This window comes from Syngnathus scovelli, chromosome 5 (genome assembly GCF_024217435.2).
Source record: "Syngnathus scovelli strain Florida chromosome 5, RoL_Ssco_1.2, whole genome shotgun sequence".
In the NCBI taxonomy this organism is placed as follows: Eukaryota; Metazoa; Chordata; class Actinopteri; order Syngnathiformes; family Syngnathidae; genus Syngnathus; species Syngnathus scovelli.
In genome coordinates, this window is record NC_090851.1 from 3,184,332 (window position 1) to 3,197,689 (window position 13,358).

The 13,358-nt window shown below is 43.5% G+C and overlaps 1 protein-coding gene across 1 annotated transcript; it reads left to right on the forward strand.

The window, feature by feature from the left end:
• Positions 1-389: 389 nt before the first annotated feature.
• Positions 390-12,758, forward strand: LOC125969615 (zinc finger protein GLIS2). Its single transcript, XM_049721883.2, has 7 exons — positions 390-750; positions 8,698-8,886; positions 9,422-9,621; positions 9,786-9,971; positions 10,091-10,224; positions 10,383-10,501; positions 10,703-12,758. Exons 2-7 carry the CDS (start codon positions 8,721-8,723, stop codon positions 11,326-11,328), a joined length of 1,431 nt encoding a protein of 476 aa, XP_049577840.1. The 5' UTR covers positions 390-750; positions 8,698-8,720; the 3' UTR covers positions 11,329-12,758.
• Positions 12,759-13,358: the final 600 nt, after the last annotated feature.

Below are 13,358 nucleotides of genomic sequence, written 5' to 3' on the forward strand. Positions count from 1 at the left end.
TTTATTCTTCCCATCTGCACCGCATCATCTGAAAGAGGTGTTACTTTTTTTCCCCCCAATTAGCTTGTCAGGCACAGTGTAAAAATTATCATCATCTTCTTCTTCAAAGGTTAAACAGTCATTGGGAATTGTAGTTTACAATAGTTATTGTGACATTACTCTTTAATGGTTTAAAAATGTCAAAATGACATGCTCCTTTTAAAAGTTCATGCCAACAGATGCTAACATCTATGCTGGGTTGCTTTTGAATTGATATTCAAAATCTTTGCAGTAATGTGTAAACCCCCCACCCCCCTCAAAATCACTACATACGCCCCTGGACAGATGTTTTGTCGCCCCCGCCCCCTACTCGCCCATCCGTTGGTCTCCACCCAGGCAGTTTCTTCTTTCTCATCACCCCCCTCTCCCCACCCGGATCCTCAGTTGACCAGCGTCGCAAGTAAGCGTCGCTCTTGCTCCCGGAAAGTCTTCGTCTTATTTCGTCGCCTATATTGGCGACTTCTCCGCGACAAGGTTTTCTTGAGCGAAAACTACTTGCGCACCCTGAACAAGCCAAATGATCCGTTTTTTTTCCTCCCCCTCCCCAACTCAAACCGAGAAGCACTGGATGATGTTGCGAGAAATGTGGCAACGGTGCGTTTGATTTTGTTGTCATTTGTGCCTTCGATCTGTTGCTCTTTTTTTGGGGGGGTGGAGGTCATTTTCGACACAAGAGGAGGAGGAGGTTGTCTGCTAGAAGACATTCGAGAGGTAAATAGCTCGCTGACACGCAACACTCAGCTGCCGATTCTCCAAACAACTGCCATTACACAAAATGGTCACTAATGCAGTTTTATAACCCGATCGTGTGCATCTTTTTATTCCTTATTATGATCCCTCTTGATGATTTCACCATCTTTCGTGTTTATTCGGAACATAATATTACCGTTTGTATCACGGTTTCTCTCATTAACCTAAAAAGTCTATCTAAAATCTAAACATGAAAACATCCGCAGTTTTATTTATATTTTACTACCTGAAAGGCTAGCTATAATATTAAGACTAAAATGTAACTATAAGATGATAACTTTGCAGGAGCAGATTGTTTTGTTGATTTCACTTCCACTAATTATATTATATTGGATATTATATTTTATTGACTGAAAAAAAACTCCAATATAAAAATATAAAATATTACAATCACAATATCAAAGATTTTTTTCCCCTGGATTTAAATATATTTTCCATAAATACAATCAATTATAATATCGATTGCCCAGTTGGGAGAGGTTCCAGCACGCCCATGAGGATTAAGCAATTCATATAATCGATGAAAAGATTAATGGGTGGATTATGTTAACAGTGTTATTGTAAATAGTTCTTCCATACAATTAAAATCCAAACATAAATTATCTGTGCTACTTTGTTTTTCTGATGATGTTGCCAACTTTAACTCATATTATATTATATATAATTGTACTAAGTTCATTTTGTTTTTCCTTTTTTAATCACTTCACTGGTTTCTTTTATATCAAACAATTATTATATATAATATTTTTTAAGTATTTCTATTACATCCCTACTGTTAGTTTTGTTATTTTCGAATATATTAGCCCAAAAAGTATCAAATAAAAAAAAAATTGACATTATAAGGAGATATTTGTAAAATTATGCTCCTTACTACTGTACGCAGGATTTTTCAAAATAAAATTCTGCGATGTTACTGTAATGGGATTGTTAATGTGACATTTTATAGCCATGTCTACTATGAGCAACAGCGCGGTGCACTAGTGGTTAACGCATCTGCCTCACAGTTCTGAGGTCTGGAGTTTGGACTGTGGAGTTTGTGGGGGTCCACAATAGGATTTGATTCATGTCGGACACGAGTGAAGCAAACCGCTCAGCTAAGAGAAGTTGCCATACGTTCACGCTGGGGCCCTCCTGATGTCATTGTGCTGATACTGGAATGGAAACAGGAGCTTGGAACATTCAGCTAACCTTTACAAAATCCCCGTCTGCCCACGGTGCGAAAAGTACGCCTACTGTACCTCCACCTTGATTACCCCCAAATTCTCCAACCTTGACTCCCCACCTCCAAAGATGACTTACTGGGATTTCAAAAGCCAAGAAGCAGCGGGCCTGTTTTGTCCTTGCCAGATTTTTCTTTACCGTGTTAGTGACGATGATTTGGTAGCGAGTCTTTCTACGCCGTTGACGGCAGCAGGTTGCAGCCTTGTTGCATCATACTGTGGACTTAAAAAGGTCAGACTGGAGTCTTTTTCCTGTTCTTGGGTGCGTCTTGCATAAAAGCCCCTTTCCACCCACACTGTCTACTGCAGGGTGGGAGGGTGGCGGGCTTGTGAGCTGCTCACGTACAAAGTCAGCTTCACAAGTATTTGGACAGTGTTGCCTATTCGGTGGGGTTTGGATCGGAATATTTTTCCCTCACGAGGGTTGTGAGAAAACCAACCCAAACGTTCACCTCCCAGTTCCTTTCTCCTCCTCAATCTGTTGCTAACTATTGACTATCCCTGGCCCGTTTGTTTGTACGTGATAAGTTCAGCGGGTTCAGAGGAGCCATAAAAGCAACGCTTGCCCCAGCAGCAGTGGCAGGAGTGAGCTGGTCCTCCATGGGAGGGGAGGCGGTGGAGCGGTACAGCCGGCCTCCCCTGGTCCTCCTCCACATGCAACGCTATTCCTCTTGCTTTTGCTTGGCTCCCTGCTTGGCTGCGGTATTGTTTCTGGGCGCAGCCCTGCAACAGACATTCATTTTTCTCCTCTTAGTATGCGACCGCAAAGAAACCGCTGGCTTCCTGCATCCATTCATCCCAGGAATGTCTTATTCACCTCGTCTCCCCGTCTCCTGACTTAAAGCTCACATGCGCCGCCGTGCCAACATCTGCAAATAAGCAGACGCATGTGCTCACATGCATGCATAGCTGTGCCATCATGCTTGCACAATTTGCCAAAAAACACGCACATGCGCACACAAAGCGCGACCACCTGCGAGGATCCGTGCACACACACACACGCACGTACACACACATATCCATAACACTTCTTTTCTTCTCCCCTCTTTTCCATTATCCTCATGAGAGTGCAGAGCCGGGGTCTTCTCTTCCAAACCAAACATAGAGAAAATTCCACAAACCCCACCCGACCCCCCCCCCTCCCCTTTCCCTTCCTCCTTCTGCCTCCCCTCCATCACTCTCATTCACCCCCCCCCCCTCCCATCCCCTCGCTGCCTGCTTTCTTCCAGAGCTGCGTTTGAGGAAATGGGAAAAAAAAGCGTTTTGGTCTCCTCGAGGAGGATCTGACAAAACGAGTGAGTGAAACGTGAGAAAGAAAATATAAATGGTTTTGATGGTAAACAAAGATGATGTGTCACGCCAGATGGATCAGACCGCACGTTCCGAATTTTTCATATTATGGCATCGGTGATGATGTTGACGCCTCGCTCGGTTTGATGTCTGCCTCCCACCCAAATGTGTCTTCTATTACTACATCATCATCACAATGCTTTGGCACTAAATACACATATTTTTCCCGTTTCAGTTTTCATGTTTGTAATTGTTGGGAGTCGTTTTGTGAACAAGACAAGGTTCAAGGGAACGACTTGCGTACAAGGACTAAATCAAATTCAAGAAGGCATCCCAATGTAGTTGAATGCAATTTTCAATTTGTCAAGGCTTCAATTTTGGCGGGCTAGCTTTATTTATTCTATATATGTATTTATTTTGATAGTCTAGAGATTTGTTACGTACTCATAAAGGACAAATATGCCTGTGGGCATTGTTATATTAGAAGCATATCCATCACTTCTAAAACTTTTTATGCTAATTCTTAGCGTGTTAGCTAGACTTGTTACTCGTTAGCTTGTTAGCTAGACTTGTTACTAGCTAGACGAAGGGCTCTTCTCTTGGTTTGATAGTAAACGTCACCTGAGAGTGCCATTGAGGACTCTTTTAAAACTTTCAAACAATTGTATTTGACACTAAATTTACAAAGTGATGTTTTCCAGATCCGTCTCGTTTTTCCCGAAGAGATTAGGATGCAAATTTTGAATGTTTTGATCCTCGACCATCCTGCGTTTTATGCCTACAGAAAGCAACGGCTATAGGTTCATTTTGTAATGTATATTGTGAGATGATAGCTTTGTTATTGTGTCGGTAAAATAACTATTATTGCGATTTAAAAAGGAGAATCAATTTGTTTTGTCCATTGCTCTCAATATATGAAATGCTTTCGAATGGGTTCGTAATGTTTTCAACTGTTTAGACTTTAGAAAAGAAGCCCCATAAATGTTGTAGAGTATTAAAATCGAGTCTATTATAGTTCAATTTCTAAAGTGAATGACCAAAAACAGGTTTCAAACTTTACATTTAGCATGATATCAACTTTAGCAACGCCAATCTGCAATGTCTGTAAATCTAGTTGATATGAAATAATAAATTCCCTGTTCACTGCTGTCTGTTCATATTAAAATATGTGATTTGTCGAATCTTCTCGCCTAGTTAGGCGGTTATTTGATGGCGGCATGTTGCTTGTTTCCCCTCGAGATAATAAGACCGAGAGCCGGCACTACAGCTGGGATTGGTTATTATTTACTGGCACAGGCTCTCAGAGTGGAAACAAATTGGGTGAATCTGCTCGGCTCTCAGGAATGTGAGGCGCCGCGGTGTGCTTTTTTTTCTTTTGAGTCCGGACGACAAACGAGCAAAACAAAAAAAGGAAGAAAGCAAGCGAGGTCATTTTCTGCTGCTCAGACTGCTCTTAACCTGACTTTTTTTTTCCCTCTCTACCTTTGACGCTTGTTTATCCTCCTCTCCATCTTTAGTCTTTCAGCCGGGGGGGAGGGATGACAGGATAGAGGGAAGTAGAAAGGGGGTGGAGGTTCTGTTGCTCTGCTGCTGATGAGGAATTACACGGAGGGAAAGCAGAGAAGAGAGTACGGCGCTTTCTCTGTGTTGACCTTGTCCCTCTGCCAAGTGGCGGGATGGTGGCGGTGCGCAGGAGATGGTGGAGGCAGGAAAGAATAAGGCTGGGAGAAAACAAAGAGGACCCACAAAACTGGAAGAATGGAAAACAAGTGTTAATTTACAAAGTGAATGCGGTTAAATCGGACTCAAATAAAGTGAAAGTGTTTCGTAATGAATCGATATTAGCTTAGCATCGCTGTAGGTAGCCGGCTCAAAATGATCTTATCTACCTGATTTGAATAGTTTTTGAATAATTCTGTATTCTAGTGGGTTAGTCCGTCAAAATGAGACTTTATTACATCTATAATTTGTCTCTTGGAATTCTTCATAGGTGAGCTCCTTAAAATCCAACACTGAATGTGTACCATCAGTGTGTGTATTGTTTCACTGTTTGGTTGGAAGTGATTGCCTAACTGCAGCCAAACAATGAAACAATATACACTCTGCCAAAAGCATTATCATTTCTCTCATTTTTAGGGACGGTTCCACCCATTCCTTCTTTAATCAAACCCGCCAACCCAAAGCGTTGGAGGTCCTGACTCTTGCCAATTGCAGACTGCTTCGGTGGTGTTGCATCACTCTGTGCCTTCAGGACGCAACATTTAGTGATCCATTGGGAATTTTGAGTCAAAGAATATGAGATACCCCATCATTGTTTCCTCTCCTATTTTTTTTTTTTGGCCTATGCTTTTCTTACTGACTGCACATCCTTGCTTATACTTGTTTACACACATATATATAAATAAAATAAAATATATACAAGACATTTCTATGCACACACGCAGAGATGAGTCTTTCCTATTCGTACCATCCGCATCTGTTCTTGTTGGTGTGGTCAGGGGGAACCCAGAATTCTCCCTCTTTAACCAAGCTTTCACCTAACAACTCCTTGGAATTCTTTTTTTTCAGTCAATGCTAAACATGTTCTCATGGACAAAACCGCAGTCTCAAAAAACAAGCCAGCTGTCATCTTTAATTACGTTTTGCGGAACCAGACACGAAGCCTCATTTACTGCTTGAACTTTTTTAAAGAGGTCCAAGACAGATGAAAAGCGTGACTTTAGATGAAAAATAAAGATAGCAGATAGTGAAAGGCGGGGCTTCGACAGGGTGGAGGCGCCGAGCATCTTTTGTCCGCAAATTAGGTTAAGGGAAGTTTTGCCTGTATCATGAAGACTTACAGTATGGCCAAAGCAAGGCGGTGACCCCCAAAATTAAAAGCCAATTACACCCTTCCCTCATTTGAGTGATGGACCATCGTTTTTGACTCCTCCCTTCCGCTGTGGGTGTTGCGGAGAAAAAAAAAAAAAAAGCAACAAAGTCAAAGGAAGTTGAAATTGTCAAAATAAGGGCGAAGGGATAGAGAGAAAGAAAGAAAGCAGGCGAGGTATGCTCTGCTGGAGAACCGGGAAATGAAAACCACAGAAAGGAGTGAGATGGAGGGAAGTGGCAGGAGAAAGAACGAAAGAAAAAATAGATTTTGCCATAGTTTTGTGAACTGAGTTACAGAAAACAAAAAAAAAATCATGCAGTGGTAAAGTGAGGCTACATTCAAAATTTGATGGCTGTTTTAAAACCCTGAAACTGCCCCCTGTAAGTACTTTCCACCACTAGTAGCATGGTCATCCATTTTTTTTTTTTTGCATTTGCGTATGGATAGTGTATTATGTTCGGACTTATGGGCGTGTATGCATGTGCACTACATGTGTGCGAGTGTGTTAACTAACACGGAATAAAAAAGTCCCTGGTCCCTGACATGTGTTTAGAATCTCCCTATGTGTGTGCGTGAGAGGGTGTTTTTTTTTTTTAAGGCAGAAGAGGGATCCATAAGAGAGTCTGGGCATGCTGCCACAAACATAAGGTCATTGAGGGAAAAGTGGTGGAGGAGCTGCAGGAGGTTGGCTGGCGGTGGTGCAGAGGGGAGGGGGGGGGGAGCTCACGTGGGCTTACGAGTCTGCCGCTGTGATTTCAGGCCCTCAGCGTGCGTGCCTGCGTACATATGGTCCCGCAAATGCGTGCTTCCACCATAACTCCAAATAACAGTGTGTGTGCGAGAGAGAGACGAGACAGAAGTCTGAGTTCGCAGTGGAATGTGAAACCAGTGTGGTCATGTGGACGGACGGCAGACTGACTTGACTGCGATCTAGCCTCCGCCTCGCATAACGGCGAGAGATCCCGATGCCTGTGATTGCGGGACGGATTATTTGTATTGATACCAAGTTCGGAGCGGAAAGAAATGTCCACCCACATCTGCAGGGATTAATTGCTAGAGTGGTTAGAAAGATGAATGGATGGATTGGAGGATGCAGTGGCTGAAATCTGCCAAAAGAAATAATGGAAAGTTGAAAAATCGATTCCAAATTTTTCCAGAAAATACAAGAACCATGTATTTTGTGTATTGTATATATACATATATGTATCAGTATGTGTGTGTATATTATATATATATATACATATATATATATGAGACAGCTAAATATATACTACATATATGATTTGATTAAAACAAAATTCTACTTCTAATGTTGAGAGGATTGTAAAATTACAACAAAAAAAAAAGCTGAACCAATATAAGAATTAGGGTTTTATTTTCTTCATGAAAACAGTTAATTCGGGTTTTTATTTAAGGAAAAAAAATATATTATAAGAAAAAGTTTGAATATTACAATAGTGTACTTTTTGGGAGGAAAAAAGTCACGTCAAAACATAAAAGTTTGATTTTATCAAGGAAACTGTATTATGAGAATTTTTGAAAACAAAAAAGTTGCAATGTTAAGTTGTATATTTTGAGAGTTTTGAGATTTTGGGGGTTGACATTGGAGAATCCTACTGTACAATGTTTTGGAATTCTCAGCAAAAGGACCCATAAAGCCAAAAAAAAAGTAGAAGCTGCTTCTTCTTGGTGGACACGGCCAAAAACGAAAGCACGCTCAGCTCACAGCTTTTATCTGCTTCGATTCTCAACCCGAGGTGTAAATAAGGCAAATGTGTTATCCAGACTATCCGTGCAGCTGTTGTGCATTTCCTCGCACGTTCCGTTCCGTTCATCTCCTACACATTGCGCTCTCAACCCCCCCCCCCCGAACTGTCCCGTTAAGCGCATAACTGCCTTTTGAGTCACTCGGTCTCAACAAGAATTCTTGTGCCCGAGTCACGGAGCTGTTTTTTCGCTCTTCCAGAGAGAGTATCACATGACCTGGGATGGAAAACTATCGTTTAGTGACTAAACTCATTTTTTTCGTGGGCCACATTGTAGTCATAGCTTCTTTATGCTTCATTATGACAGTCAACCCAAATAAATGTATGAGCACCTCATATTATATACAGTAAAAGCGACAAAACAAACTGACAAATCAGATGAGTAAAAACTGGTAAAATATATTTAAAAAAAAGAGATATTAATAAAAGTGAAGACAACCCGGGCCTTGAGTTTGACACTAAGTTTAGTCAGTCGATGGTTCGAACGCACTTGTTGATTCACAGTGCCTCTAAAATCCTTAACTGAAAATCGAACGTACTGAAATATACTTAAATGTTCACAATCATTTTTTTTTGTTGGTCCCAAACCAATGTTCGTATCTTACTAGCTTAACTGTGACGTTAGCGTCTTCGCGGCTTTTCAATTGCCGAACGGAGTTAGACATTTGCTATCCTATTTTCCTGCCATTGACAAAACAATCCATTTATTTGAATAAATATTCTTCGGAGTATAATTCAATAGACTTCCTTTTGTTCCCAGCTGGGCCGCAGGCACCAAACACCATGCTGTCCTCGGACGAGCCGCTGGACCTGAAGCTTCCCTCGGGACAGACGCGTTGTCCACTCCGACTGGGAAAGAGGAGCTCATCGTCCATTTGCGCACCGCTTGGCGTCCACTCGCGACCACGCCTCATTTACACCACCTTCCCGTCGCCGCCTTCCTCCCCAGGTAAGTCCCCATCAGAACCTCTTGACCATTAATTGCTCTTTGGGAGGCGCCCCCTAGTGGTTATCAGGCCCTCAACAGGTGCTTATTTCGCTTATAGCTTAGCTTCTGGTCAAGCATCATTGTCCTGGTTGACGCATGACGCCACACCGCGCAAATTAGCTACATTAGCTTCCTAATGCAATCATGCCATAAATGGATTGGCTGTTCTTGGCCAGTAACTTAATCTGCTGAACACACTCCGTGGTTTCAGTGTGTCGTGTTCCCGGATAGAAAAGCATTGTGTCCCCCGCCCCACCTATAAGTTTGTAATTGTGAGTATGTATCATAAGACAAGATGATGCTGACTGACGTAAAAAGAAAGCTCAGCAGAAATCACTGTGAGGACAGCCCAAGCTTTGTTTTGGTAAGAATGTACCCCATGAAGAGAAATAAACAGGAACAAGCTATCATTTAAAAATGCTTACTCATCAGTATTAACACCAGCGCAAGGGGGTCATCATCATCCTGACTTATTGTATCGCCCCCCCCATTCTAGACTCCCAGTCGCCATGCCACGAACGACCTGGATCCTGCTTCACTCCCTCAGCCATGGACCTCAGTCTTTCGCCTTCATCCAGACACGCCTCCTCTCTTTCCCCCTCTCCCTCGTCCCCCTCTCCCTCGTCCCCTCCCTCGCCTCTGGAGTCCCCCCACGGCAGGAGCAGCGGCAGCCCTCGACCGCACCCCTTCTTACGGGTGAGTCCGGGTCCACAATTCCACCAGAATTTTCAAAAGTTCAACTCTACGAACACAAAAATATGAGCTTTCAGATAGGGTAGACATTTTCTGGATAGTCAGGGAAGGAAGGATTTGTATCCAAGCTATCAAAGTCCTATTTCTGACATCCAATTACATCGCAGGAAGCGGCGCTTAATCGAAGGGTGGAGGGCAACACGTCGCCTCAACGCTATCCGTTTTATGTGCCCATCGCGAGCCCAACGGTGGGGTACACCTTCCCGTCGACTCTTTTCAGTGGTCAGAAAAGGGACAAGCAAGTCTCACCCGAGACCTCATTGGATGTTCAGCTGGCATGTCGCTGGAAGAAGGTAATTTCTATTTTGTGCAGTAATTGCCCACCCTAACCCCCCTAAAAAAAAAAAAAATCCAAATTAAAAGTGTGTGGCATTTGGAATTCCTTGGAACTGACTTGATTTGTGTCCTGCAGTGCCACCTGCTGTTTGAGTCGCTGCAGGACTTGGTGGACCACATCAACGACGCCCACGTCAAACCTGAAAAGGATTCTGGGTACTGCTGCAAGTGGGAGGGGTGCGCTCGCAACGGACGGGGCTTCAACGCCAGGTCTGTGTGTGTGAGAAACAGCAGAAGCACGATTTTGTCATGTTAGTCTTCCTGAAAATCGAATCAGTGTGTATTTTTGAATCAACTATGGCTAGTCGTCAAGATATAAAAGCATCATGTGTTTTCATTTTCTTTAAAGGTCTTGACTTTGTTTCCAGGTACAAAATGCTGATCCACATCCGCACGCACACCAACGAGAAACCGCATCACTGTCCCACCTGCAGCAAGAGTTTCTCCCGTCTGGAGAACCTGAAGATCCACACTCGCTCACATACAGGTGAGCTCCTCCACTCCATCTTTTTGTTGCGCCTTTGTGTGTTTTAGTCCACACATCTTTATTTGCCGAAGATGAAAAAGGGCAGGATGGATAGCAGGCTTTGGGTAATCATTTACATCATTGCAAATAATAAACCTTGCGTCGCCATGGCAACAGACAGCATACTCAATCTTTGATTTTTTTGTATTCTCCATCGTCCAGGAGAGAAACCCTACATCTGCCCGTACGAAGGCTGCAATAAGCGTTACTCCAACTCCAGCGACCGCTTCAAGCACACCCGCACGCACTACGTGGACAAGCCCTACTGCTGCAAGATGGCCGGCTGCCTGAAGCGCTACACCGACCCCAGCTCGCTACGCAAGCACATCAAAGCTCACGGGCATTTTGTTAGCCAGGAGCAGAGCGCCGCCCCGAAGACGGGTCCTCTCGGCAACCGAGGGACGGCCGACCTCCCCCCGGCGGGGGGCGCTCGGCTCATCTCCCCCGGGGCGGCCGCGGCCCTCTTGGGTGGTCTGGGGAGCGCGCTGCCCCTCTCGGCGCTGTGCCACCCCCGCGCGGCTCTCTTCTCCGCGGGATCAAGGGGAGCCCTCGGCACGCTCGGCTTGGCGGACTCGCCGCTTTGTCACTTTGGATTTTCGGCGGCGTCCGTTTTGGGACTGAGCGCTCTGGGAAGACCGCGCCGCGCCGAGGTCGACGACGGGGGTGCCGAACCCGAGGGGGAGGCTTTAAACCTGTCGGCGGAGGTAGCGCCCAGAAAGGGGGATCCCCTGTCCTGGGTGGTTGTCCCTCCGAGGGCACTCCTGCTCAAGCCAACTGTTGTCAGCTAGGATTGTTCGAGAGGGGGCGGAGAAGGGTGGGAGGAGAGCGGGCCGTGGTATTTTTAGATCACCCACTTTGGGATATTTTCAAGAAGTTGAATATTTGGCCTATCAAATTTCACTTGTTATAGAGCTGCAAAGTGAAGAGCGAAAATCCCAGCGCTAGTCCCAAAAAAAAAAAAAAAGATGGCCAGACTAAATGAAGCCCGTCCTCTCAGCTCAACAAGATCCCAACAGAGAACCTGAGCAGAAAAATGTTAGGTCATTGTGCACTTTTGAATCATAATTAAGCCTCTGTAAAGCAGAAGTATAAACGGAGGATGGGAGCTTTCTCCATCCTGACGTCTCGCAGCGGACAATCAACAGCCTTTTTCGCTTTTGACAAACCTCGCTTGCGCTCGCCCGTATTTTAGCTTCGAACGAAAACGGGAGTTCGGGAGCGGCATTGCGGCACGGGGTGCTACGAGGAAAGGGTACAGCACAATTTAACCAATGACTAACGACTTAGCCCTTCGTAGGCTGTGAGGGCGTATCTCTCTCTCTTCAGGGAAAATACATTATAGGATAAAAAAAAGGTCTCAATACATGATCTGTGGACAGAAGTATTGGGACAGGTCTCGGAAGACGACATAGCGCACTTTGAACTGTCTGCCGAAGTCCCTTTTGACTACCCAAGGATTGACCCAATTTTCCCCATTTAACCATTCAATCACTACTTTTTCGCAACATTACAATCAGCAACTCCATACACATTTGGTGAGCTCCTACAATCTTCCCAGAGCATCTCGTCTTCTCCCACTTTAACCATCCCAATGATTTTGTCCACAGATGACGTACGTTTAAAAAAAAAAAAACGACAATGGTGTACCGAGACTTTTTGTGGGTCTCCTTCATTGCATTTCTGGGGACAGCGTGACATTTAAAGGCGCAATTTGTTCTTTCCTCCTTGCCACTTTAATCACCGACAGACAAAGATCTCTACGAGATCTGCCTCGGTCTCCTGCGCGGAACAAGCGAGGAACGAGTAAACAAACAGGTCGCACCCGTGCGACTGCCACTTATAGACTTGTTCCTACTATTTTACATAGTCTACAAAAGAGGAAGGCCTTTTTCCTCTTTAAAAGAAAAAAAGACACTATATATAGATATTTTTCCCAAGTTTGACAATGGCTATATGTGGCCTGTTTGTGTTGTTATTTTATATCTTATTATCTGTCCCAAATGTGCCTTGTGTTTCTGACCAAAATGTACCACACCGTGTCTGAGAACATTTACACAAAAAAAAAAAAAGTGTATATGCGTACTTTTTGTATTCCTTCTTTTGTGGGAGTTTTACCGTAACAACTGACAGACAACAGATGCGAGTTTGTGCATCAGGGCCACTGAGACATTTTCCAAATGACGATGACGGAATGTCAATAAAGAACAATACGAATGGTCTCTGTCTTCTTGTTTTAATCCAATTAGTTAGCGGTGATTCCGTAAATTCATTTTTGATTGACACAGTGTAACATTAGTCAAAATGGAACTGCGTTACATGGAACGTTACAGATTAGTTCCACGTATGCAAATATCATACCATGATTTTCAGCATTGTACACAAGTAAAAAAAAAAAAAAAAATGAGTCACATGAAACCATATTTACTAAAGTGCAGAGCTGCCAATTTGAAGTAAAATTTTTGGGACAAATATATTCAAATTGTCTTGTATGTTCAAATGTATTTAAATAAGAAATGGAAGACATATTTAATTACGTATTTAAATTTGAGTTATGTTTGAATGTACTCGCAAGTACTTTTCTAAGATAACGTTAGCAGCCATACGTATATTCTTAATTTGAAACAAAATTTTTGTTGTTTTTTGAGCGGGCGGGGGCTGGAATTTTGTATATATGGCTTTTTGATTAATTTCAATGGAGGGAGACGTTTTTATCTGCACTATAAAATAAATGGAGGTAGAATTGGTTTGTGGAATTAAACGGATAAGTCAAGGTACACTTGTACTTCGATGCAGAACAAATTTATGGCCTGTGTGTCAA

Excerpts from the sequence above, each read along its gene's own strand:
- LOC125969615 (XM_049721883.2), top strand. The coding sequence starts at position 8,721 with ATGCTGTCCTCGGACGAGCCGCTGGACCTGAAGCTTCCCTCGGGACAG. Across the intron at positions 9,972-10,090 it reads TGGCATGTCGCTGGAAGAAG|TGCCACCTGCTGTTTGAGTC; the intron begins GTAATTTCTATT and ends TGTGTCCTGCAG. Across the intron at positions 10,502-10,702 it reads CCACACTCGCTCACATACAG|GAGAGAAACCCTACATCTGC; the intron begins GTGAGCTCCTCC and ends TCCATCGTCCAG.